Source organism: Bemisia tabaci, chromosome 10, assembly GCF_918797505.1.
Source record: "Bemisia tabaci chromosome 10, PGI_BMITA_v3".
In the NCBI taxonomy this organism is placed as follows: Eukaryota; Metazoa; Arthropoda; class Insecta; order Hemiptera; family Aleyrodidae; genus Bemisia; species Bemisia tabaci.
The window spans coordinates 3,982,318-4,010,196 of record NC_092802.1 but is presented as its reverse complement, the minus strand read 5'-3'; the positions used below and the strand labels follow the sequence as shown (position 1 = coordinate 4,010,196).

At 41.8% G+C, this 27,879-nt stretch overlaps 1 protein-coding gene across 2 annotated transcripts; it reads right to left on the bottom strand.

Moving 5' to 3' along the window:
• Positions 1 to 227: 227 nt before the first annotated feature.
• On the bottom strand, positions 228 to 27,785 carry LOC109041903 (uncharacterized). 2 transcript variants are annotated; one of them, XM_072305596.1, is made up of 6 exons: positions 27,562 to 27,785; positions 13,364 to 13,561; positions 8,360 to 8,492; positions 4,049 to 4,207; positions 2,667 to 2,745; positions 228 to 2,162 (listed from the first exon to the last, which is right to left on the bottom strand). In XM_072305596.1, exons 2-6 carry the CDS (start codon positions 13,538 to 13,540, stop codon positions 1,862 to 1,864), a joined length of 849 nt encoding a protein of 282 aa, XP_072161697.1. In that variant the 5' UTR covers positions 13,541 to 13,561; positions 27,562 to 27,785; the 3' UTR covers positions 228 to 1,861. The 2 variants fall into 2 exon arrangements, with proteins under 2 accessions (XP_072161697.1, XP_072161698.1); XM_072305597.1 differs by lacking the exon at positions 27,562 to 27,785 and adding an exon at positions 27,336 to 27,485.
• Positions 27,786 to 27,879: the final 94 nt, after the last annotated feature.

Sequence of the window (27,879 nt, the reverse complement as noted above, 5' to 3'; positions counted from 1 at the left end):
CCAACCACTTGTACAAGACTGAACGGAAATAGTTATACTTCATATTCTTAAACGAACGAGCGAACATTTTTAGTTGAACTTTCAAAAGCTAAATTTTCTATCCGACTCGCCAAAAATTACTCTTTTGAGAATGTATCCTCTGTGAACTGAGGTTCCTTTGCCCGTAAATGATCACGAGTCTATGAACCTGAAAAAAAAAAGGGGGGGGGGGAAACTGTTTTCTCACGAAAATGTAAACGTGTATTATATTCTCACAAAAAAAATTACAAATTCAAAACTCTGACCCGTTTGTGAAATTTTGTTTTATTTTACACTGTACATGGTAAAAGCTATCACGCATAACTACCGGACTTTATCACGGATCACTAAAAAGATTCACAATGCTTAAAATCCTACTACAGTGGATCCCAGATCCTATCAGATTTTCTAGCCGAGGTTACATTGTTACTTTTGCGGTAACAAATTTATTGCGGTCTCAGCCTGATATTAAATTCAGAAGGCGTGTGTAGATTTGATTTGAATATTAAGTGGAAGACTTCCAGAAGCTTCAAACGTGCACGTCCTTAAATCCGATGAAAATTAGTTTATGTACCGTTGAGAGCTTTAGGAACAACACATATGCCATTGGTTTCCCTATACAAGAAGGTGCTTTTGTAGAGGAGCCAGAGATAGTGGTTCCTTATTGCAAAATGTACCTAATCCAATTACTTTCATTGCAATGAGCCCCTTCAATCAGTAGATAGGCAACATACATACCACTCCGATACAGTAGCAATAATTGGACTACATTTTGCAATAAGAAACCACTATCTCTGGCTCTCCCATAAAGGCACATATCTGCATAGGAAACCCAGTGGCATGTATGATGTTTCTAAAATTGGCCAGAAATAGTGGTTCTTTATTGCAAAAATGTAATCCGATTTCGCCATGTAATCGCAATTTAATGCAATATGCGTTACCTGGGCGAAAAACTTCCGAAGTTTTAGATATACACGTCTTAATCCGATGAGAATCGATTTTTTGCCGCTGAGAGCTTTTGTAAGCCCATCCTGCCGTGCTACAGAAGAACCCGTATACGAGAGTTGCTAAATTTTCCCGGGATAAAAAGATATTTTTGAAGAAAGTTCTGCATGTTTTCCCTTTAAAATTTTCAGACAATTCAGGTTAAATTAAGGACATAATGTTCTGAAAATATTTAAGAAAAATATTCGCAATGTTCTCAGTAAATTTGTTTTTTATTGAAGGGAAAGAGGCAACGTCCGAAGGCGTGTACGGTGTTTTCCTTAGCACGGCATGCGGCAGTGGCGTGGCGCTCTTTGCGATGTATGGATTTATCTGCCATTTAAACCTATGGAAAAGGAATTGATAGTCAGGGTGTACGCAACGAACACCTTAATAATCGATTCTTTGACACAGCTTCAAATGGGGAAATATCGATAATCGATCATTCACGCCTCGCCACTGCTTAGCGCGGCAGTATTATGTTGACTTCAACGATGCTTCTATCGAAACTACGAGGAGAAAAGTCGATAGGACCTAGAATTGACTGTAAGCATTACTACCATGCTAAGGAAAAAGGCCGTATGAGCCTTCAGGCGTTGCCAAATTTCCTTCGTTAAATTGCAAAATTCCTGGAAAACTCGTGGATATTTTTCTACCAATTTCTTACAGAATTTCAATCACAATTTAATTCCATAGTATCTGAAAATTTCAAAGAAAAATCTTCAAAACTCTCCTGAAAAATTACAATTTTACCGGAGGAAATTTGGCAACTCTCGAATATTCATACGGCGTTTTACCTTAGTACGGCGGATTACGCGAGTGTCGATCCTTCCCTCTCCGTGTAAGCACGAGGGAGGCTCTACAAATATTCAACCTCAATCTCCTCATCCTCTTCCTCTTCGTGGGGGTTGAACCTCTCGGCCGTGACGTCGAGGTAGACGATGGTGGTGGTTTCGCCTTTGACGTCTTTGACGCCCTTGACGTCCTTGACGCCCTCCGTGTCATTGAGGGTCATCTTGGGCTTCTTTTTGGCGGCCGCCCTCTCTGCCTCCAGGAGTCCTTCTCGCGTCGTGTAGAAGTTGGTCGCCACCGGGAGATCCAGTTTATGCTCATCTACGAATTTATGGACGTTGAATTTCGTCCGTCGCGGGTCGTCCGGCCTGAAAAAAAACGCGTATGAGACATTTTGACTGCATTTTGAGATGGGTCAGTTGCGCTGGTCAAAAAACACGGGAAAAAAATTAAATTGCTAAGTAAGCAATTTTGTTACCAAGCAAAGTGCCCCCTAGTAAAAGTGAGTCAGTCCTGACGTCAGACTATGTTTCATATACTACCCTGAGTCGAACTGATTCAGACTGATGTCAGGCTGAATCAGCTTGAGGGGCGCTCCTAGAGTTTACAAAAAAATTTCTCTAGAGCATGGGGCCAAAATGTATTTCCCACAAGATTCAAGGGCAAACATTTGCGGGCGAAACGCCCCAACCCCCCACCCTATCTAGGTAGAATTACGATTCTCTATTTCGGATGGATTGTCATGTTTGGCCCTTTTCAGTGATTTTGGATATCAAATTTAAATTTGAAGTCACCAATGATGAATTAGTTATTATAGATAAGTAGTCGAAAAAAGATCCAAAAGGGAAAAAATGCGACTAGAAGAGACTTACTTGGCATCACAAACTGGGAATGTGAAATTCATGTTGCCGCCAGGTTGCTCAAATATAATGAAGAGAATCCGATGATCCTCTGAAACAGGATAAAAAACGAGAATTGGACTGAATTTTGCAATTTGGACTTATACATTCTGGCTCATCTGAAAAAACACGTATGTGCATAGGAAAACTAATGGCACATACGTTGTTTGTAAACCGGGCTAGAATTTACAGTTCCAAATTGCAAAATGTAGTCCAATTAATAGTATTAACGCACTACAGGAAAACAAGTGTATCGGCGATGCATTCTGTATTAACCTAAAGAACGAACTTATGTTGTGCAGCAGTTTGCCCGGGATACCCAGCACATTTCTATATTGGAATAAGACCAATGTGTTAGCACGGTCTATTTTAACATCCTGTGAGCCACAAGCTAATGGGTCAGAGGGCGTACCTCGTATAAGAAGACGGGCAAGTCTGGCGTGCAAAGAATGCACTCTGAGCAACTATTCAGTCAAGGAAGTATTGCGCAGTATCAGACGAAAATGAAGGCGCACTACGGTAAGTAAATGACGGGTTTCGTTTACCGCTATGTATGGTCTTACAGAGCCTTAGATATGCGGCTCCTATTTAATAGATTTTTCTGAATTTTCTCACTACTGTGGTCAAAAACACCAAGGTCATCTATCATTAATACACTATCCTCATGTTTTTGCACATCATTTGAAACTAGTTTTTCTAACCAGTCAAAAATTTTGATCCAATTTATTAAAGTAATTTTCCCGCAAGATGTGGTCTGAAAATGTAAGGAACCTTCATTCCTCTACCCTATTTCCTCTCTACAAAATCATATTCAATACATCGATATCACATCACCATCTTTTTTTCCATATCGTTACCTTTCAGCCGAACTATCACAAGCGCCATGCGACGTTTCGGAATTCCGACGCCATTTTATTTTTTTACAGAGAAATTGTTGGTTGAACTTGTTTGACAGTTTCACTGAATTTTATCGGCAGCACAAAAAAAAAATACAGTGAAACTTTCGGACACACTGGAAAAAAAAACACAATTGGATCTAGAGTCCAGACTCTTTGAAACATTGACAAGAAAAAATACTCTTGATTCAATCGGATTTTTGCTCGAATCAAAACGAAATCCGCTTAAATTAAGAGGCTTGGTTCTTGATTCAAGCTAGATTCTGATTGAACCAAGAGTACTTTTTCTTGTCGATGTTTTTAAGCGTCTGAACTCTAGATCCAATGTGTTTTTTTTTCCAGTGCAGCTTCGTCAAGCGATTTCTCTGTAAAAGAAAATGACGGCGGAAATGTTGAAACGTCGCATGGCGCTTGTGATTCTTTGGCCGGAAGGTGACGATATTATTTGATGGAACTTACCTCCCTTAATCGGGTCGAGGGTGGGGGGTATGTACGGTGCGAGCGTCTGCCCCATGCTCACGTTCACGTCACGGCTTGCGGGGATGTTGACGACCAACCAGAGAAGCCGTTCAAATTCCGTCTCGTCCCATCGATGCGCCTTCGGAATTGCGTCCAAATCTGAAGCAACCCGCAACACATATCCATGATCACCTTGGTATATGAATGGAGATGTTGCATGTCGACGGTGAAACTACCAAACCACGTATCTCGTTTGCGGTGTTTAAAAATCTACGCTCGCATTGTATTTTTTTGCAGTAGACCAAATCAATACCATTCCTTGAAATTTTCACAGAATTTTCTCCGCACGAAGAGGAAAAATCACAGAAATTTTCAAGACTGGACGCTAAGTAGTTTTTCATTTAAAAAATAAAGTATGACAGGAAGTCTGCGACGTCGCAAACCGAGATACGTGGTTTGGTACTTTCACCGTCGATATCCATGATTACCTTGGTATATGAATGGAGATGTTGCATGCGTGAGGGATTTGCGATTTGACCATGGATGCTTATGTAAAAGTTCGCGAGAAACTCGATGGTGCCACTGGTTTTCTCTGAAATCATCTCCCAAGCTCAAAAAAAGCTCTCAAAGTGAGGCCAAAATGGAGGGGACATCCCACGCTATCCTGAGAGTTCACCTCTACATCAAAACAAACTCTCCATGTAAAGATAGGGAGCAAATACATTGACAGGGTTGCCACTTTATTCGGGGACTCCAAAACTGAAAATACGGCGACCCTGCTAATGTATTTGCTCCCTATCTTTGCATGGAGAGTTTGTTTTGATGTAGAGGTGGACTCTCAGGGTAGGTTGGGATATCCCCTCCATTTTGGCCTCAACTTGAGAGCTTTTTTTGAGCTTGGGAGTTGATTTCAGGAAGAACCAGTGGCACCATCGTGTTTCTCGCGAACTTTTACATAAGAATCAATGGTCAAATCGCAAATTCCTCACACATGCAACATCTCCATTTACGGTTGTAACGAAGCTTTTGGAGCCGTTCATCAAATGAACTTCATTTTGCAATCAGGAACTAAAATTCCTGACCATTCTATAAAGACTGTTATGCGCATAGGGAAACTAATGGCGCATACGTTGTTTCCAAACTAAGAGAGAAATTGTAGTTACTAATTGCAAAATGTGGTCCAAATATCTATTGCTCCAAGAGGGGTGTGGGCGGGGGGTATTTGAGCTTGAGCCTGAGTTATGGGTTCGTTATGGGAGAGAGGGTTCTTGACAGCGTTACGCAAAGCTTGGTGCGTTATTTTTATTTTTTTATTGAATGAATCGTTGTTTCATCCAACTTTTTTCTTTGAATTTCATGATTAAAAGTTATTTTGTCTGCAATTTTAATACTTTATTTTTGCCTCTTATTTTTTATAAATAAAAACGAGCAAGGTAAAAATCAAATTCTCATCAGCAATTATATTTTATGTGAAATAAATTTAAAACCAATGCTATATAAAACTATATAATTTATTGTGACTTAAACTTTTCCATCTGGGTTATTGTCACTTTCAGAACTAAAAGTTACGCATTAATCACAACTTGTGGAGTGAAATTAGACCGTAATTTACGATAAAAATAATTTCATTCGCGACAGGATGAGGCCTCTCCCCAAAATCTAGCTCAAACAGAGAAATTTTTGAACTGATTAAAACTGAACTGATTTGACCAAAACTGATTTGAATATTTACAAACTCAATTTGCGGGAACCTGCAAGGTCTGGAAAAATATTGATTTTCTCGAAAGCTATCGCTCACTAAAAGAAACGGCTCGTGTTCCAAACATTCTCACAAGATGTGTTCACATTCAGTCGTACTCATTGCAAATCACGTTTTACGGAATCACAAAAGTTACAGGCAAATAGTATAAGTGTGTGCCACCAGAGATCCAAAAATTTGTTCATGTACACAACTTTTTGCATAATTTTACGTGATTAGCACAGATTTTTCTCAAACAGTATTAACAACCTCTCTTTTTTTAGCACTTTTGCCACAAACAAAGTTGAACCAGCTTAATATGTGGAAGATTACATGGTAGGCTGTATATCAAAAAACGTAAATTATCGATTCCAAAATCAAAAAAAAAAAAAAAAAAAAAAAAAAAAAAAAAAAAAACCAATTCCTTTAAAATATACGAGCGCCATCTAGTATGCAAGGTATCCACTTAATTTTCTTGCGAACCAATAATGATAGGAAAAAAGTCAATTTAACCGCTACTTTCAGTAAACTTTCAGTTTTGATTTGAACCCAAAATCTTAAGGATTGGATCTTTTGATCACTAGAATCACTGTAGAGACTAACACAGCAGAGAAAAGTAGGCATACCGACAAATAGGAGCCGTTTGATGCATGGAGACTTTAGTATTCAAACATTTGATCATGCTCAATCACACGAGGGATTGCCGAGACAGCAAAATGCAGGATGCAGGAATCACTTCAGAGACTTTAACGCCAGTACAGGAAAGTAGGCATTGCGACAAATGCGCATTGCTTGACGCATAGAGACCTTATTGTTGGTGTTGAACCACACCAAAGATTCTCAGATCTTTTCTGGAATGTATTTCTGCTTTGCCTGTAATTTCGATCGGCGAAAAACGCGATTTTCAATTAATACGGCTGATTTCAGTTGTGCATGTGGCTACATTTTGAAGTGTAAGATAGTGTATTTCCTTCGGAAAATGCACTAACAGAGTATTCGGAATATTTGTAAGAAAGACTGTACTAACCTCGTGAATTCATGGTAAAATATGTGCCTTTAGACAGATTTTTAGACTTTTATACTTTATGAGATCTGCTTAATCGCCCGGAAACGCGATTTCAGCTTAGTTGAAAATCGAATTTCGGAACCTCAGGTAATCAAAACTACTGGTCGGGCTTTTTCATGGGCTTAAAACAAATCCTGTGAAAATGAGTTGGACACTAGCCGGGTTTTTTTTTTTTTTTTTTTTTTTCATTACGTGAAATCAGTCGAGAAAATCAACATTTTCCTAGAGCTTGCAATTTTCCGAAAATTAAGTCCTAAATATTCTAATCAATTTCGAAGCCTCAAAAAGTGCTCTGATTAACTTATATTTTGGTGAAAACCCTTCTTCTATGTTAAATTAAAATATTTTCACTGGCTGTTACGAAAATATTCCGTTCGTGAAAAATTACAAGGTAATATTGACGAAATAATGGTAAAATTAGATGAGACGAAAATGAAAATTGCTTAAAGTGAATCCAGGCTTGGAACTTCGCTATTTGGCCACCACTTCGCGCTGCTCAGAATAGCCGTATATATTTGCCAAAATAATAAAAACCGCGATACTTATTCAAGATTGGAGATCCAGGGGATGTAGCAACATACTTGAGGAACACTCAGTAAAAAAATCTTCTCAAAATTCCCAAAAATAAAGTCTTAACTACGGCGGAAAGTAATTCCCATTGCGGGAATGGGAGGGAGAGAGACAGAACATGCGGGATTCCGTTGCGCGCTCGGCCGGCGCCGCTGACAATGAGCTGAAAGTTTCAGCCTTACTTTCTCTGCGCATGTAATACTAACTGCCAATATTTTTGGCCCAAAAAATCAAGCAAAAAATAATCTATATCTTGTGGATCTGCTTTTTGTACTTTAAGAAATATTATTTCAGTAAACGTCGAAGGAAAGTGAAATTTTTAGTGGTGACTGGTGGCGCTATCTCTAATCTTGAATTATCCCTCATCAAACCCTGGATTCACCTTAATTTGGAACCTCAGAAAATTAAAAACTGTAGATGCGATTTGGAGAATGTTCATCATTTGTGTTCTTGAAAAATATCTCCTCTAGCCGCAAACTATTCCCAGAAATTATTTTTTCCCGGTCCGCCCTAATGCTCAGGGTAAGATGTGAGTCATATTATGTGTAATATTATTTTATAAATATAAAACAATTTGCTTAACGCTCGAAACCCAACATTCGGCGTGTCCTCGAAATTAGTGACCTAGGTTGGATCAACTTTAATTGAAAAGAGGCAAGTATCGTTTTTGGAAAATGAAGTGCCTGCTCATCATTCGCTATGAAAAAATGATTTTTTTATTTTTATGAAAAATAAAACCAAAATTCTTTAACGAGTGGGCACCTTTTTTCTGAAAAACTGGGCTGCTAAATCCAAAACAGTTGGGTTTGGATCGGATAGGCCACTAAACTAGCTGCGCGACAATGCGTGAATAAAGACTAACAAAAGACTAATTTTATCGACAAGAAACGACGCTTTAAGTGAAAATAAAATCTTTCTAGGATGTGATCGAACTCACCCATAGCGATGAGAGTATACACGGCATTTTCACGAAATTTCGTCTTCCATTTCATTGTAGTTGGCCGATTACCAACTGCTTCTATCGGGATCAAGTTTCCGAATCTGGCAGAGTATTTCTTCCCGAAGGCAACCTGAAAAATCAGAAACTCTTTCAGTCGAGGGGTGCCCACATAGCACAGCACGAGAGGTTCCCGCGTTCAAACGGAGGATTTTATCCTGATCAGTATACCACATGGTTCAGTTAAACGATCAAATTTTATTGAGCCATCAAATTGGGCCTCTCATTGGTCGCATCCTGCCCTCAGGTCTTTTTCCACCAATCAGAGCTTCAGTTTGATGGCTCAATTTGATCGTGTAACTGAACCTACATGTGAGGGGCTTTGAGGACAAAGGCGCGTAAGTGCAATGTTTGAAAAAATCGAGATATTAATGATTTCAAGTAAAACTAGTCTTAATGAATATACTATGAAAAATTCGCTTCCAAATTCCAATTCTAAAGCATAAAAAAGTCAGTTTGAACCTTCTTTCCGCTGTAAGGATCCGTGTCATTTCGAAACTTCAAAAACATATTTCTCGAAATAGCAGAAACAGCACTTATGCAGTTATGTGCCTTGTCCTCCAAGCCTCTCATATGCCCGGTAGCGTCCAAGGCTGTATAATGGGTTCCTATATTTCTGATTATTAAGTAAGAATTGAGGGGCTTGGAGGACAATGCGCATAAGTGCTGATTTTGTTATTTCGAGAAATACGTGTTTGAAGTTTTGAAATCACATGGATTTTTACGGCGGAAAGAAAGTTCAAACTATCTCTTCGATGCTTAAAAAATGGAATTTTGGGGTAAGTTTTCACAGGATATTCATTGAGGCTAGTTTTACCTGACATCATTGATATCTTTATTTTTTCAAAAACTGCAATCATGCGCCTTGTTCTCCAAGCCCCTTAATTAATGCAAACTTTGACAGCCGCACAGTTTTGTGCGGATGGGCACTGAAAAAAAATTCTCGGCGTTTTTACCACGGTCCTTTGGTACCTTTACCATCTCACTTTTTTTACCAATTATTGGTAATTTTACAAAGACAGACTGGTAAGCTTACCTAAAAACCGGTATTTTTACTGTTTTTTTCAGGTAAGAATACCACTTTTATTGGTAATCAATTCCCGCTAACTTTTCCATTTTATCTCGGTAATTCTACCACAGTCGATAAAAATATTGGCGTTTTTACCAAGGTCCAGTAAAATTACCGAGAAAGTTCAATAATTTTACCGAGATTTCTCGGTAAAATTACCAATTCCATAGATGGTAATTTTACCCAGAAAAAACTGGGATCAAATAGAACCCTGAATTCTTGGTAATTTTACTCTTTTCTTAGTAAATACATCGAGATTTTTTTTCAGTGGGGTGAAATTGCGCGCAGCGCGGTTGCGGACGGTAACGTTAGAGGCAGAGAAGATCTCGGTGTAGTCTCACAACCACAACTCAAGTTCAGCGTGCCACGCTCCCCCCCCCCCCCCCTCCCCACACAAGCTATGCGCCCGAGTTTTAGGTTAAAAAAGTGAATTACCCGATCCTCCTGATATCACTGTATATCATCCCAGTGTTCAACTTACACCCTCGGTCGGCCGTTTGAGTTTGTCGCTCTCGAAATTCGACATTTTTTTTAAACGGTGCTATAGTCTCATCTTAGTTCCATCGCGGTGCCCGATTAGCTGTGATAGCGATAAGTTGCGATTTGATCGGAGAGTATATCGCAATTTTATCGACGTGGTTTTATCGAATTACATCGGATTGGGAAATTGCGATAAATTCTGATTTCATCGCATTAATTTGCGATAAAGTCGCGATTTTATCGACGTAGATTCATCGAAATATTATTGGATGAAAATTTGCGATATCGTCACCTTCCAGGCAAAGTATCACAAACGCCATGCGATGTTTAAAAATTTCCGCCGCCATTATATTTTTTTACAGAGAAATTGTTCAACGAAGCTGTCCGAAAATTTCACTGAATTTTCTTTCTGCTGCCGATAAAATTTAGTGAAATTTCCAAACAGATTCAACCAACAATTCCTCAGTAAAGAAATAAAATGGCGGCGGAAATTTTTAAACGTCGCATGGCGCTTGTGATACTTTGCCTGGAAGGTGACGATATCGCGATTTTATCGACGTGGATATATCGAATTACATCGGGAAGGAAATTGCGATAAATTCTGATTTCATCGCATTAATTTGCGATAAAGTCGCGATTATATCGACATAGATTCATCGCAATATCATTGGGTGAAAATTTGCGATATATTCCGCTTTCATCGCATTAATTTGCAATAAAATAGTGATTTTATCGACGGCGAATTATCAATATATTATTGGATGAAAAATTGCGATAAATTTCGATTTCATCGCATAAATTTGCGCAATAAAATGGCGATTTATCGCGATACCGTCGGATAAAAAAAATTGTGATGAATTAAGCTAAAATTTCAATTTTATCGAGCGTGATTTTAAAGAGATAAATTTGAGAGAGGATCGAGGATATTAGCTCAGATGTTGACGATCCTAGCGGTTTTATAGTTTTAAAAAAATCGTTAAAAAAATCGCAACTTAATTTCAAAATATCGCGATTTTTCCGTTGAAAAATACTTCTTACTTCACGAATATTTCCACTGAGAACGCGAGCAGGCTTGCAGTTCTCACCATGCTGCCGTGCTAAGGAAAAACGCCGTATGGGCCTTCAGGCGTTGCCAAATTTACATTTTCAAAAGATGGATTTCCTGGTAAGCTTACGAATATTTTTCTTCCAATTTTCCAGGTAATGTTGTCTGCAATTTTTCCGCGCACCTGTTTTGTCCAGTAGTTTACGTCCACGCGTGAAGTAAGCGACAGTGACTTGATCCAAGCATTATATTTTAGTCCGTAGGTAAAATTATATTGATAATATCGAAATGAGAAAATTGAGAGAGAATGAGGTTTTGTTACGGGAACTCATTTTTTTAAAGGAAATGTTACTTTCGTTTTTTATTCATCTTTTCAAATTGTCATTTGTGAATTTTTGGTTCTATTTCTATCCTTAAAATTTTACCTTTTTTTTCAATGAAAATATTTCATTTTAAAAACATTTACATTTTTAAAACGTGGCAAATATTCATAAAACTTTTTTCAAGCAATGGCATCGATATTAATTTCAATGAGCCGTAAGTGTGTTGAAAGAAAATGTACAAAAATGAATATACGAGACAAATAGTCTAATTTAGAGCGTTCGGTTGCGCGTACACCACGCTGCAGCACAGTAAAAGCACAAAATATAAAGGAGAAAATTAAAGTGCTTTGGAAATCATTAAATTTGACAAGGAATCACTTAATCATGTACAAAATACACATTATTTTTTCCTTTCATCCTTTTTTTTTTTTTTTTCTCATCACTTTAATTGAGAATAATAAATGCAGAGTGTGCAAACATTCCAAAATCATGAGTTGAAAACAGCCGGCTCCGCGAGTTGAAATATTAGAACCTAACACAGCGGAGCGGAGCGACGACGCTGCGTGCGGCGTGGCGTGCTGCCAGCGCGGAACGTGCACTGGCGCCTACAAACCTAAGGGGATACTTCACGCACTGCACAATGCTTGAAGTATCCCCTTAGGTTTGTAGGCGCCAGTGCGTGCTCCGCGCTGTCAGTTATGCCACGGCGCCTCAAGCAACTATTTCACAACAGAAGTGTTGCACAGTATCACGCGGAATTGAAGGCGCTCCGACATTTTGAATGTCAGGCATCCTTTGATGCCGAGTCCATCATTCGGTACACAATGGAACGAATCAATTGGAGATGGAAAAGTCGAATAAAATTTGGAAACTTTAAAAGCTCATGACTCCGCTCATAAAAAACTTTGAGGTTTTAAAAGTGTTCCATAGGTATTCTTGTAAAATGTTCTTCTAGAAACACCTATTAACATTTAAAATGTGATGAAGTAAAATATTTTGCAGTTTTCGACAAAAATGCTATGTCCAACCTCTCTAATTGACTCGATCCACTGGGCGGCAGTCCAACCACCGCGCCGGTTTGTCCTTAATAATAATAAGTGTACTTATTAGCCGTTTGGATATCGATATCTTGTCTGTCTCATCAATAGATAGTTGATTCCGCTAACAGAATTTCGTACAAATTCAAAACAGATTTCTTAAATGTTTGGGTGCATTGTTTGTGGATAGTAACGAAAACAAAATGGACCGAGTCCTTCAGAAAGGAACCAACTCACATAAACATGAAACTGAGAAAAAGAGGTGTAAAGTTTTATACTTGCATAAGGTTCAATGAAGAAAATAAACTTTAACCCCACTTTTAACACACTAATTTCTGTTTTTCGACTTTCAGTCATTGGAAGGAGAAAATATACGGCTAGTGGAAATCAAAAACATTCTTAACTCAATTTTTCCGAAAATGTAGGTTGGTTCCTTTATAATAAACCCGGTCCAGACGTAAAACTCCTCCTGGAGAATGGAGATGTTGCATGTGTGAGGAATTTGCGATTTGACTGTTGATTCCTATGTAAAAGTTCGCGAGAAACACGATGGTGCCACTGGTTTTCCCTGAAATCAACTCCCAAGCTCAAAAAAAGCTCTCAAGTTGAGGCCAAAATGGAGGAGATATCCCACGCCATCCTGAGAGTTCACCTCTACATCAAGCAAACTCTCCATGCCAAAGATAGGGAGCAAATACACTGACAGGGTTGCCGTTTATTCGGGGAGTCAAAACTGAAAATACGGCGACCCTGTCAATGTATTTGCTCCCTATCTTTGCATGGAGAGTTTGTTTTGATGTAGAGGTGGACTCTCAGGATAGCGTGGGATCTCCCCTCCATTTTGGCCTCAACTTGAGAGCTTTTTTTGAGCTTGGGAGTTGATTTCAGAAAAAACCAGTGGCACCATCGTGTTTCTCGCGAACTTTTACATAAGAATCCACAGTCAAATCGCGAATTCCTCACACATGCAACATCTCCATAGACACTTACGTAGGCATGAAATTTAGGTGACTTCATCATGATCTCCGGGATGATACCGTGTCTGACAAGCCCCGCCTTGATTTTCCCGGCGAGGTTGGTGCGGGCGCCTGCAAACGAGATAGCCAGCAACCCGCATAGCACCCACAGCAATCCTCGGCTTCGTAACCATTCTTCACCAGCTAGCATAGCTCTTTGCCCTTACGACGCCTAAAACAGAAACCAAAAGTGCGCGAACGCATACTAAAAATGGAGAACAACTTAATCAGTCAAAACACATGGTAAAATAATAACTTAATTTGGGAGAAGGCTGTGAAAAAACAGAGGACGAATAAAAAAACCGAGAACAGATGCAATTTTTCTTGATGATGAAATTGTAACATTTCGAATCGTTCCGGGGTTTTTAAATTATCCTGAATTTTTTGCCGCCTTTCCCCAATTAAGTTGTTATTTCATCACGCATATTGAAAGTTCGCTCACGCAGTCAATTAGGATTTTGCGCAAAATACACATTTTTTGTCATTTGGTCAATTGATGTGGACAAACTATTATTCGTTTAGTAAATCGGGTGCTTATTTGGACCTATTTCTATCAACCGGAACTAAGCGCTAGTTTGAGTTTCTTTTAAGGAATTTAGAATCCCGGATAGCGCGTTCTGTCAAACGGATCTAAGCGCCATGGAAAAGCATTGCGAGTATACGACGGAATAAGCCGGACGCCCGATTCCGCCGCCAATCCAAACCCCCCTCTACCTCCCTCACCCTATGGCGCTTAGGTCCGTTTGATAGAAATACGTCCACTCAATTATTGCATCCGGAATGATTTATCATCACCTCACAAATGCTTCATCGCTCTGCTACATTCTGCTGTGATTTTTCTCTTTTACATAAATTAAACGATTATTACCCAAGTGTTCATTGTTAATTCTTCCTCGAGAGCATAGCAAAGTGGTATCACGCGGAAATGAAGGATAATCTTAGCTTCTCACTCGTTTCAAGTGGACCACTAGACAAGGTACGAATTTCAGCATTCTGATACATGTTTCTCAACCAAAATTTTACGTAGAACACGATACGCACAACGAAAATTACCAAAATCAACTCCTGACGAAGATATTTAATGATTCTTGATGCGTGAATTCAAACCACCCGCTCATGAAAACTCAATGCTCTACGTGATTCACATCGCGCGCTAAATGTTTATCATGACAGTCTCTGCGATGTAAAAATTTTCAACTTCAATCTTGACACTTTGGCTCAGCTATAGCAAATTACCAATAGTTTGAACAACACATGGTGGAAAATGAACATTGCTCGATTGAGAAGCTTGCTGAAACCGTTGTAGTGCGCGATTTGACTCACGTAGAGCTTTGAGTTTCTTGTCAGCGGGCAGTTCAAATTCCTCGTAATCAGTGCGAAATAAAGATATACGTTAGATACGTTAAGATATACGTTAATATCTTCATTAGAAGTTGATTTCGGTAATTTTCGTAGTGTGAATCGTGTTCTACGTGAAATTCTGGTTAAGAAACATGTATCAGATTGCTTAAATTCGTACCTTGGCTAGTGGTCCATTACGGACGTTTTATTCTCAGACGGAATACAAGTCATAACTCAACCATAACCTAATCCCTCAAAGTTCTGGGAACTTTTGTCGATAAGCCTAAAACTCTTTGAATATACGGACCACCGTAAAAACTGAAAAAAAAAAACCGAAGCTGACGCGGCCACCAGAACTGAAGCATACACTGCTGTGCTAAGGAAGAACGCCGTATGAACCTTCAGGCGTTGCCAAATAAGATACAAACTCCCTGGTAAACTTATGAATATTTGTCTTCCAATTTTTCAGGGAATTTCGATGGTATATTGATGTAAAGTTCCTGAAAATTTAAAGGAAAAACATTCATAATTTTCCTCAAAAATAAACATTTCATCAAAGGAAATTTGGCAACTCTCGAATGTTCATATCGCGTTCTCCTCAGCACGGCAGTATGCAATGGCCGCAATAATAATTGGCGCCCTTTTGTTCATGGAGGCGTGCACACCGAGCTCTCGCTCTGGACTTTTGTGCCGCCGTTTGTCAAAATTTTGTGGTCTCTATTTTTTGTTCCCCTTTTTCTCATAGCTCGGCTTTGCCTCCCCTGATATCACTGTGCAACAAAAAAAAAATGACAAAAATGTCTCCCGGACGAGATAAGGTGATCCTTATGTATTTTGAGGCGCTGAATTCCGAATATGACCTCCGTTTTTTCCCATCACCCTCCAGTTTTCCGGAAAAGTCGATTTTTACCCGTAAAAAAGGGCCATTTTTGGGCATTTTTGGTGTTTTTGCGACTATTACCCCCTGCAGAATGTAGGTAAAATTTTTCTCCGGTACGAGAAACGACTAATCCGTGTATTTTGAGCCGCTGAGTCCGAAAATGACCTCCGTTTTTTCCCATCACCCTCCAGTTTTCCGGAAAAGCGACTTTCTCCCCCGGAAAATGAGCAAATTTGAAGTATATTTGTCATGCATGCAATTTATTTGTATAAATTTTTCTGGACCCGTGGGTGCAGTCATTCTTATGTATTTTAAGCCGCTGAATCCGAATATGACCTCGGTTTTTTTCCATCACCCCCAATTTTCCGGTAAAGTCGATTTTTCCGAGCCTAAATTTGTGTATAAGCTTTCCCGGACTCAAAGGGGATCAAAAATATATTTTAAACGTGTCCGCGACGTGCGATACATCGATTCTTATGTATTTTGACTCGCTGAACCCGAATATGATCTTGGATTTTTCCGATCACCCACGATTTTCCCGGAAAATCGATTTTCCTTGGAAAAAGTACCTTTTTCGGTGTTTTTTGGACGATTTTCCTGTGTGTGAGGAGTACTAAGAAATTTTCTGAGATCCTCTCTAGGTCTCTTCTGCTATATTAAGAGCAGCTGAATCCAAATGTGACCTCTATTCATCTCTGACAACCCCCCGTTTTCTAGAAAGTCCGATTTTTCAGGGAAAAAAGCTTTTCCGAACCGTCCCCACCTCCAGGGAAATTTGAAAATTTTTCCAGCACGTGTGATACATCGATTCTTATGTAATTTGAGCTGGAAAACCCGAATATGACCTTAGAAATTCGTTATCACCCACCATTTTTACGAAAAACTCGATTTTCTGGGAAAATTTCGGAAATATACCAAAAAACACACGTTCTCGCCAAGAATAATCTACTTTTCCGACAAAATGGAGGGTGATGGGAAAAATTTGAGGTCATATTCTGATTTAGCATCTAAAACTACATAGGAATCCCCCCTTCACGGATCCAGGATAATTATTTAAATAAAGAATTGCATGCCTGACTAAAATAAGTCAATTTTACTCAGTCTCCCTGCAAAAAGTGTCTTTTTTACAAAACTGAGGGCTCATAGAAAAAAATAAAGGCCATTTCCGTACTCAGGGACTCACATATACCTAATGCACAATCTAATTGTAGCTAAGAACAATCTTACGCACATTCCACAAGAGCAACAGTCGCAAAAACACCGTAAATGGTCAAAAATACCCATTTTTCCCAAAAGATCGAGTTTTCGTAAAAATGGTGGGTGATAACGAATTTCTAAGGTCATATTCGGGTTTTCCAGCTCAAATTACATAAGAATCGATGTATCACACGTGTGGAAAAATTTTCAAATTTCCCTGGAGGTGGGGACGGTTTCGGAAAAGCCTTTTTTCCCTGAAAAATCGGACTTTCTAGAAAACGGGGGGTTGTCAGAGATGAATAGAGGTCACATTTGGATTCAGCTGCTCTTAATATAGCAGAAGAGACCTAGAGAGGATCTCAGAAAATTTCTTAGACTCCTCACAACAGGAAAATCGTCCAAAAAAACACCGAAAAAGGTACTTTTCCAGGAAAATCGATTTTCCGGGAAAATCGTGGGTGATCGGAAAAATCCAAGATCATATTCGGGTTCAGCGAGTCAAAATACATAAGAATCGATGTATCGCACGTCGCGGACACGTTTAAAATATATTTTTGATCCCCTTTGAGTCCGGAAAGCTTATACACAAATTTAGGCTCGGAAAAATCGACTTTACCGGAAAATTGGGGGGTGGATGGGAAAAAAACCGAGTCATATTCGGATTCAGCGGCTTAAAATACATAAGAATGACTGCACCACGGGTCCAGAAAAATTTATACAAATAAATTGCATGCATGACAAATATACTTCAAATTTGCTCATTTTCCGGGGGAAAAGTCGCTTTTCCGGAAAACTGGAGGGTGATGGGAAAAAACGGAGGTTCATTTTCGGACTCAGCGGCTCAAAATACATCGGATTAGTCGTTTCTCGTACCGGAGAAAAATTTTACCTACATTCTGCAGGGGGGTAATAGTCGCAAAAACACCAAAAATGCCCAAAAATGGCCATTTTTTCCGGGTAAAATCGACTTTTCCGGAAAACTGGAGGGTGATGGGAAAAAACGGAGGTCATATCGGATTCAGCGCCTCAAAATACATAAGGATCACCTTATCTCGTCCGGAGACATTTTTGTCATTTTTTTTGTTGCACAGTGATTTGCCGCTACACTGCCGCTCTGAGGAAGAGCGCCGTATGAACATTCGAGAATCGCCAAATTTCCTTCAGTTACATGTTTAGTTTTGAGGAAAGTTATGAATATTTTTCCTTGAAATTTTCAGGGACTTTGGGTGAAATTGCGAGCAAAATTATCTGAAAAATTGGAGAGAGAATATTAATAAGTTTACCAGGGAATTCGTGTTTTATCAAGGCAAATTTGGCAACGCCTGAAGGTTCATACGGCGTTCTTCCTCAGCACGGCGATGCAAGTAGCTATATACCTCTTCTGTCCCATAGGAAAATCCGGGCTTCCTGGACAAGAGTACCTCCTTTCGCTGCTTTCAAATAAGTGTGCCTCACACTTCTATTACGCTTTTCAATTAACAAACCTATCCCCATAATTTCTTTATCACTATTTTCCCAACATTTTATTTTCGCACCCTTTAATTCTCGATCAGCAACTCCGTGAATTGATCGGCTTGCCCACGAAACATGACGCACAACTATTCGAACTTCGAGCTAGGTATGTCATGAGGTATCACGCGGAAATGATGGAGAGTCTTCAGGAGACGATTTAACCGATCGAAAAATAAAATCGCGAACCGATTGACGACTTGATCGTCGACGATTGATCGATTAAATCGACAACCGTGAAGAGATCGGAAATCCCCGTAAGTCGATCTACAGGCCCCGTGAGGCGATCGATGAACCCCATGCGGCGATCGACAAAGCCCTTGAGGCGATCGACAAAACCCGTGAGGCGATCGACAACCTCGTGAATCTATCCACGAGCCCATGAATCGATCGAAAAATCCGCTACTTGATCGACTAATTGTAAGTATGTCATGTGGTATCCCGCGGAAATGAAGGGAAATCTATTAGTTTTTCCCTTGTTTCCAATTACTGACGCTCCCACCTAGAATTCCCATTCCCATTCCCATTCCCATTCCCATTCCCACCTATAATAGTTACCGGATCTATGTCAGCAATTCTTTTGTTCACGATAACTATCGTTATATTTACGTTACCTGTCTCAAATTTTGTAAATTTGTCCATTTTGATCTGATGAAGAACTGTAAAGATTTTCGGTTAAATCGCATTTACCGTTTATTTATAAACGGTAATTAACGTAAGTGCCCTACTTACGCTGTTTTCCACTAAACTGTTGATGATTTATTTCCATTTCTCGGCCAAGTCAACGGATTTTATACTTCTTTTTTTTTTAATCATTGCCAGGTAAGTTCTAATTTTTTGCCAGCAATTATTCTACCCCTCCCCTACCTGCTCATTTTTCTACCTCCCGTAGCCGCCCCCCCCCCCTGAACTAATTTTATTTATATTTTTTTTTCTTGCGTAATTTTTTGTTTCTGCGCTAAAATGCCAGGATTCTCACCGCTTGAAGACTTACGGACTTCAGGGTGGAATTAATGACTATCAGTGACATTCCAGAGTCCGGTGCCGGCTCCCTGCATTCCTTCCTTCTGACTGCAGACGTTCCGTAAGGAGTGTACGTACGCTGTTTCTGCGGTAAAATGCCAGGATTCTCACCGCTTGAAGCCTTACGGACCCGAGAGTGGAATTTATGTCTATCAGTGACATTCCACAGTCCGGCGCCGGATCCCTGCATTCCTTCCCTCTGACTGTGGAATTTATGTCTATCGCCGACGTTCCGTAAGGAGTCTACGTACGCTGTTTCCGCGGTAAAATGCCAGGATTCTCACCGCTTGAAGCCTTACGGACCCGAGAGTGGAATTTATGTCTATGAGTGATAGTCCACAGTCAAGCGCCGGATCCCTGCATTCCTTCCCTCTGACTGTGGAATTTATGTCTATTGCCGACGTTCCGTAAGGAGTCTACGTACGCTGTTTCTGCGGTAAAATGCCAGGATTCTCACCGCTTGAAGCCTTTAGGACCCGACAGTGGAATGTATGTCTATCAGTGACATTCCACAGTCCGGCGCCGGATCCTTGCATTCCTTCCCTCTGACTGTGGAATTTATGTCTATCGCCGACGTTCCGTATTGAGTCTACGTACGCTGTTTCTGCGGTAAAATGCCGGGATTCTCACCGCTTGAAGCCTTACGGACCCGAAAGTGGAATTTATGTCTATCAGTGACATTCCACAGTCCGGCGCCGCATCCCTGTATTCCTTCCCTCTGACTGTGGAATTTATGTCTATCGCCGACGTTCCGTAAGGAGTCTACGTACGCTGTTTCTGCGGTAAAATGCCAGGATTCTCACAGCTTGAAGCCTTACGGACCCGAGAGTGGAATTTATGTCTATCAGTGACATTCCACAGTCCGGCGCCGGATCCTTGCATTCCTTCCCTCTGACTGTGGAATTTATGTCTATCGCCGACGTTCCGTAAGGAGTCTACGTACGCTGTTTCTGCGGTAAAATGCCAGGATTCTCACCGCTTGAAGCCTTACGGACCCGAGAGTGGAATTTATGTCTATCAGTGACATTCCACAGTCCGGCGCCGCATCCCTGCATTCCTTCCCTCTGACTGTGGAATTTATGTCTATCGCCGACGTTCCGTAAGGAGTCTACGTACGCTGTTTCTGCGGGAAAATGCCAGGATTCTCACAGCTTGAAGCCTTACGGACCCGAGAGTGGGATTTATGTCTATCAGTGACATTCCACAGTACGGCGCCGGATCCTTGCATCCCTCCCTCTAACTGTGGAATTTATGTCTATCGGCGACGTTCCGTAAGGAGTCTACGTACGCTTATTGCGCTAAAATGCCATGATTCTCACCGCTTGAAGCCTTACGGACCCGAGAGTGGAATTTATGTCTATGAGTGACAGTCCACAGTCAAGCGCCGGATCCCTGCATTCCTTCCCTCTGACTGTGGAATTTATGTCTATTGCCGACGTTCCGTAAGGAGTCTACGTACGCTGTTTCTGCGGTAAAATGCCAGGATTCTCACCGCTTGAAGCCTTTAGGACCCGACAGTGGAATTTATGTCTATCAGTGACATTCCACAGTCCGGCGCCGGATCCCTGCATTCCTTCCCTCTGACTCTGGAATTTATGTCTATCGGCGACGTTCCGTAAGGAGTGTAAGTACGCTGTTTCTGCGGTAAAATGCCAGGATTCTCACCGCTTGAAGCCTTACGGACCCGAAAGTGGAATTTATGTCTATCAGTGACATTCCACAGTCCGGCGCCGGATCCCTGCATTCCTTCCCTCTGACTGTGGAATTTATGTCTATCGCCGACGTTCCGAATTGAGTCTACGTACGCTGTTTCTGCGGTAAAATGCCGGGATTCTCACCGCTTGAAGCCTTACGGACCCGAGAGTGGAATTTATGTCTATCAGTGACAGTCCACAGTCAAGCGCCGGATCCCTGCATTCCTTCCCTCTGACTGTGGAATTTATGTCTATTGCCGACGTTCCGTAAGGAGTCTACGTACGCTGTTTCTGCGGTAAAATGCCAGGATTCTCACCACTTGAAGCCTTACGGACCCGAGAGTGGAATTTATGTCTATCAGTGACAGTCCACAGTCAAGCGCCGGATCCCTGCATTCCTTCCCTCTGACTGTGGAATTTATGTCTATTGCCGACGTTCCGTAAGGAGTCTACGTACGCTGTTTCTGCGGTAAAATGCCAGGATTCTCACCACTTGAAGCCTTACGGACCCGAGAGTGGAATTTATGTCTATCAGTGACATTCCACAGTCCGCCGCCGGATCCCTGCATTCCTTCCCTCTGACTGTGGAATTTATGTCTATCGCCGACGTCCCGTAAGGAGTCTAAGTACGCTGTTTCTGCGGTAAAATGCCCGGATTCTCACCGCTTGAAGCCTTTAGGACCCGACAGTGGAATTTATGTCTATCAGTGACATTCCACAGTCCGGCGCCGGATCCCTGCATTCCTTCCCTCTGACTGTGGAATTTATGTCGATCGCCGACGATCCGTAAGGAGTCTACGTGCGCTTATTGCGCTGAAATGCCAGGATTCTCACCGCTTGAAGCCTTACGGACCCGAGAGTGGAATTTATGTCTATCAGTGACATTCCACAGTCCGGCGCCGGATCCCTGCATTCCTTCCCTCTGACTGTGAAATTTATGTCCATCGCCGACGTCCCGTAAGGAGTCTACGTACGCTTATTGCGCTGAAATGCCAGGATTCTCACCGCTTGAAGCCTTACGGACCCGAGAGTGGAATTTATGTCTATCAGTGACATTCCACAGTCCGGCGCCGGATCCCTGCATTCCTTCCCTCTGACTGTGGAATTTATGTCTATCTCCTACGTTCCGTGAGGAGTCTAAGTACGCTGTTTCTGCGGTAAAATGCCAGGATTCTCACAGCTTGAAGCCTTACGGACCCGAGAGTGGAATTTATGTCTATCAGTGACATTCCACAGTCCGGCGCCGGATCCTTGCATTCCTTCCCTCTGACTGTGGAATTTATGTCTATCGGCGACGTTCCGTAAGAAGTCTACGTACGCTGTTTCTGCGGTAAAATGCCAGGATTCTCACCGCTTGAAGCCTTACGGACCCGAGAGTGGAATTTATGTCTATCAGTGACATTCCACAGTCCGGCGCCGGATCCCTGCATTCCTTCCCTCTGACTGTGAAATTTATGTCTATCGCCGACGTCCCGTAAGGAGTCTACGTACGCTGTTTCTGCGGTAAAATGCCAGGATTCTCACCGCTTGAAGCCTTACGGACCCGAGAGTGGAATTTATGTCTATCAGTGACATTCCACAGTCCGGCGCCAGATCCCTGCATTCCTTCCCTCTGACTGTGGAATTTATGTCTATCGCCGACGTTCCGTAAGGAGTCTACGTACGCTGTTTCCGCGGTAAAATGCCAGGATTCTCACCGCTTGAAGCCTTACGGACCCGAGAGTGGGATTTATGTCTATCAGTGACATTCCACAGTACGGCGCCGGATCCTTGCATTCCTTCCCTCTAACTGTGGAATTTATGTCGATCGCCGACGATCCGTAAGGAGTCTACGTGCGCTTATTGCGCTGAAATGCCAGGATTCTCACCGCTTGAAGCCTTACGGACCCGAGAGTGGAATTTATGTCTATCAGTGACATTCCACAGTCCGGCGCCGGATCCTTGCATTCCTTCCCTCTGACTGTGAAATTTATGTCTATCGCCGACGTCCCGTAAGGAGTCTACGTACGCTGTTTCTGCGGTAAAATGCCACGATTCTCACCGCTTGAAGCCATACCGACCCGAGAGTGGAATTTATGTCTATCAGTTACATTCCACAGTCCGGCGCCGGATCCCTGCATTCCTTCCCTCTGACTGTGGAATTTATGTCTATCGGCGACGTTCCGTAAGGAGTCTACGTACGCTGTTTCTGCGGTAAAATGCCAGGATTCTCACCGCTTGAAGCCTTACGGACCCGAGAGTGGAATTTATGTCTATCAGTGACATTCCACAGTCCGGCGCCGGATCCCTGCATTCCTTCCCTCTGACTGTGGAATTTATGTCTATCGCCGACGTTCCGTAAGGAGTCTACGTACGCTGTTTCTGCGGTAAAATGCCAGGATTCTCACCGCTTGAAGCCTTACGGACCCTAGAGTACGTTTATAGACAGAGTATGGCCATTTCTGTTCCGGTTTTTCATGGTTGCGAGCAAAAAGGCTGACACGATGCTCTTAGGGCCCTAAATAAACAAACAAGATGGCCGTTATCAGCAAGCAAGATTGAGGTTATGCACATCTTACATCCTCCTGTGATAAAGGTGAAAGGCAATAAAACGATGTTTTCATGTGTTTTTCGTGTGCGATTCGTAGATATGCTCGTTAAAATTCTTACTGCCGCAGAATTGAAATTTTTGTCAAATTTAGCTTTTCATCGATGTTACGGTGAGCCGCCATCTTGTTTGTTTATTTACAGCCCTAAGAGCATCATGAACCCTAAAAACTCGTTGACCAATCAAAAAGCGGAACAGAATTCCTGTAGTAAAAAGATACGAATGACCATACTCTGTCTATAAAGGTACTCTAACGGACCCGAGAGTGGAATTTATGTCTATCAGTGACATTCCACAGTCCGGCGCCGGATCCCTGCATTCCTTCCCTCTGACTGTGGAATTTATGTCTATCGGCGACGTTCCGTAAGGAGTCTACGTACGCTGTTTCTGCGGTAAAATGCAGGGATTCTCACCGCTTGAAGCCTTACGGACCCGAGAGTGGAATTTATGTCTATCAGTGACATTCCACAGTCCGGCGCCGGATCCGTGCATTCCTTCCCTCTGACTGTGGAATTTATGTCTATCGCCGACGTTCCGTAAGAAGTCTACGTACGCTGTTTCTGCGGTAAAATGCCAGGATTCTCACCGCTTGAAGCCTTACGGACCCGAGAGTGGAATTTATGTCTATCAGTGACATTCCACAGTCCGGCGCCGGATCCCTGCATTCCTTCCCTCTGACTGTGGAATTTATGTCTATCGCCGACGTCCCGTAAGGAGTCTACGTACGCTGTTTCTGCGGTAAAATGCCAGGATTCTCACCGCTTGAAGCCTTACGGACCCGAGAGTGGAATTTATGTCTATCAGTGACATTCCACAGTCCGGCGCCAGATCCCTGCATTCCTTCCCTCTGACTGTGGAATTTATGTCTATCGCCGACGTTCCGTAAGGAGTCTACGTACGCTGTTTCCGCGGTAAAATGCCAGGATTCTCACCGCTTGAAGCCTTACGGACCCGAGAGTGGATTTATGTCTATCAGTGACATTCCACAGTACGGCGCCGGATCCTTGCATTCCTTCCCTCTAACTGTGGAATTTATGTCGATCGCCGACGATCCGTAAGGAGTCTACGTGCGCTTATTGCGCTGAAATGCCAGGATTTCTCACCGCTTGAAGCCTTACGGACCCGAGAGTGGAATTTATGTCTATCAGTGACATTCCACAGTCCGGCGCCGGATCCTTGCATTCCTTCCCTCTGACTGTGAAATTTATGTCTATCGCCGACGTCCCGTAAGGAGTCTACGTACGCTGTTTCTGCGGTAAAATGCCACGATTCTCACCGCTTGAAGCCATACCGACCCGAGAGTGGAATTTATGTCTATCAGTTACATTCCACAGTCCGGCGCCGGATCCCTGCATTCCTTCCCTCTGACTGTGGAATTTATGTCTATCGGCGACGTTCCGTAAGGAGTCTACGTACGCTGTTTCTGCGGTAAAATGCCAGGATTCTCACCGCTTGAAGCCTTACGGACCCGACAGTGGAATTTATGTCTATCAGTGACATTCCACAGTCCGGCGCCGGATCCCTGCATTCCTTCCCTCTGACTGTGGAATTTATGTCTATCGCCGACGTTCCGTAAGGAGTCTACGTACGCTGTTTCTGCGGTAAAATGCCAGGATTCTTACCACTTGAAGCCTTACGGACCCGAGAGTGGAATTTATGTCTATCAGTGACATTCCACAGTCCGGCGCCGGATCCCTGCATTCCTTCCCTCTGACTGTGGAATTTATGTCTATCGCCGACGTTCCGTAAGGAGTCTACGTACGCTGTTTCTGCGGAAAAATGCCAGGATTCTCACCGCTTGAAGCTTTACGGACCCGAGAGTGGAATTTATGTCTATCAGTGACATTCCACAGTCCGGCGCCGGATCCTTGCATTCCTTCCCTCTGACTGTGGAATTTATGTCTATCGCCGACGTTCCGTAAGGAGTCTACGTACGCTTATTGCGCTAAAATGCCAGGATTCTCACCGCTTGAAGCCTTACTGACCCGAGAGTGGAATTTATGTCTATCAGTGACATTCCACAGTCCGACGCCGGATCCCTGCATTCCTTCCCTCTGACTGTGGAATTTATGTCTATCGCCGACGTTCCGTAAGGAGTCTACGTACGCTGTTTCTGCGGTAAAATGCCAGGATTCTCACCGCTTGAAGCCTTATGGACCCTTGAGTACCTTTATAGACAGAGTATGGCCATTTCTGTTCCGGTTTTTCATTGGTCGCGAGCAAATAGGCTGACACGATGCTCTTAGGGCCCTAAATAAACAAACAAGATGGCCGTTATCAGCAAGCAAGATTGAGGTTATGCACATCTTACATCCTCCTGTGATAAAGGTGAAAGGCAATTTTATGATGTTTTCATGTGTTTTTCGTGTGCGATTCGTAGATATGCTCGTTAAAATTCTTACTGCCGCATAATTGAAATTTTTGTCAAATTTAGCTTTTCATCGATGTTACGGTGAGCCGCCATCTTGTTTGTTTATTTACAGCCCTAAGAGCATCATGAAGCCTAAAAACTCGTTGACCAATCAAAAAGCGGAACAGTTTTCCTGTAGTAAAAAGATACGAATGGCCATACTCTGTCTATAAAGGTACTCTAACAGACCCGAGAGTGGAATTTATGTACTATCAGTGACATTCCACAGTCCGGCGCCGGATCCCTGCATTCCTTCCCTCTGACTGTGGAATTTATGTCTATCGCCGACGTTCCGTAAGGAGGCGTCGTACCCTGTTTTTGCGCTAAAATGCCAGGTGTGACATTCCACAGTCCGGCGCCGGGTCCCTGCATTTTTTCCTGACGTTTATGAATAAAAGCATTGCTGAAATTAACTGCACAACTTTTCGAATTGCGAAGTAGGTATGTGAGGTGGTATCACGCGGAAATGAAGGATAATCATAGCTTTTCATTTGTTTCAAATCACTGACGTTTATGTTGGCATTCTGCCCGTATCACACGATCAAAGTAGAACTCTCGAATCTCGAAGTGGCCGAAGGGTTTCCTTCATTTTTGCGGGATACCACATTACATATCTAGCTCGGAGTTCGATAGCATTGCTGTGTTGATTTACACATTTAACTATGCTAGCCTTCATTCAAAAACGTCAGTAATTTGATAAAAGTAAAAACCTAAGATCTCCTTCGTTGCTTCGTGGTGCCGCACATCTAATACCTAGTGCAAACTTCCATTGTTTCGTGCTCGATTTCGTTCATGTGACATTTATGAAGCGACGTAACGTAGGCATTATGCTTGTTGAATGCGGAAATCAAGTGAGGAACTATCGAACTCCGAACTGGGTATTTGATATGGTATCACGTGGAAATGAAGGAAAGTCTTAGCTTTTCACAGCTTAAAACATCAATATTTTCGAACTAAAGGGCTTCGAACTAGCGAGAAACACTGCACGGTACATATGGGGGGCTTAGACGACAAGGTGGGATAAGTGGTGTTTTTGAAAAAATTGAGATATTAATGGTGTCAACTATAATACTCGTCTTGGAATATATTCTGTGAAAAATTAACTACTAAAATTCTTAAGCATCTGAAGTGAGTTAAAGTTTTTTCTCCGCCTTAAAGGCTCCGTGTAATTTTTTAACTTTAAATACGCATTTCTTGAAAAAGCAAAGACAGCACTTATGGCACTTGTCCTCCAAGCCCTTCATATGTGGTGGATAACGACAGATTTTCGTCGAGTAATAAATTTATTTATGTCGTCAGACTTACTTGTAAAAAGTTCTTGTCAGGAACTTGGTGTTTTAAAAGATCCAGACATTTTATCGCCTACATATTTCACAGAAAAAAGGAATCACTCAACTTGACTAAAAAAAAAAAAAACAAACAAACAAACAAACTATAATATTAGATCAATGATGCTATTCAAAGATCTTCTGTGAGGGAAAGAATACATTTAAATTTTCCCTCAAGAATAAACTATATCAAACTATTTTACCTGATTTTAAGATCTGCACAAGGATTCAATCTTGAGAACGAGAGAAATGGATGCGTGCGAAGGTCCCATTCTCGGTGAAATAATCGAGCCCGCTTAACTTTTTAGCTTACTTTCAGAAAATTGGAGGCTCATTTCTGGTAGAAAATGCTTTTCTATGAAACTTTAACACGGTCCAACGCAAGTTACGCAAGCGGTCAACGTCGATTCTGGACCAGCGCGTGGTAGCTGTTCTTTGTTATCAAAGTTAACATCAAATTAAGTACACTCAGTACATTGAAATGATGGCATTACAATTTTTGAACCACTTAAGGGGGGGGG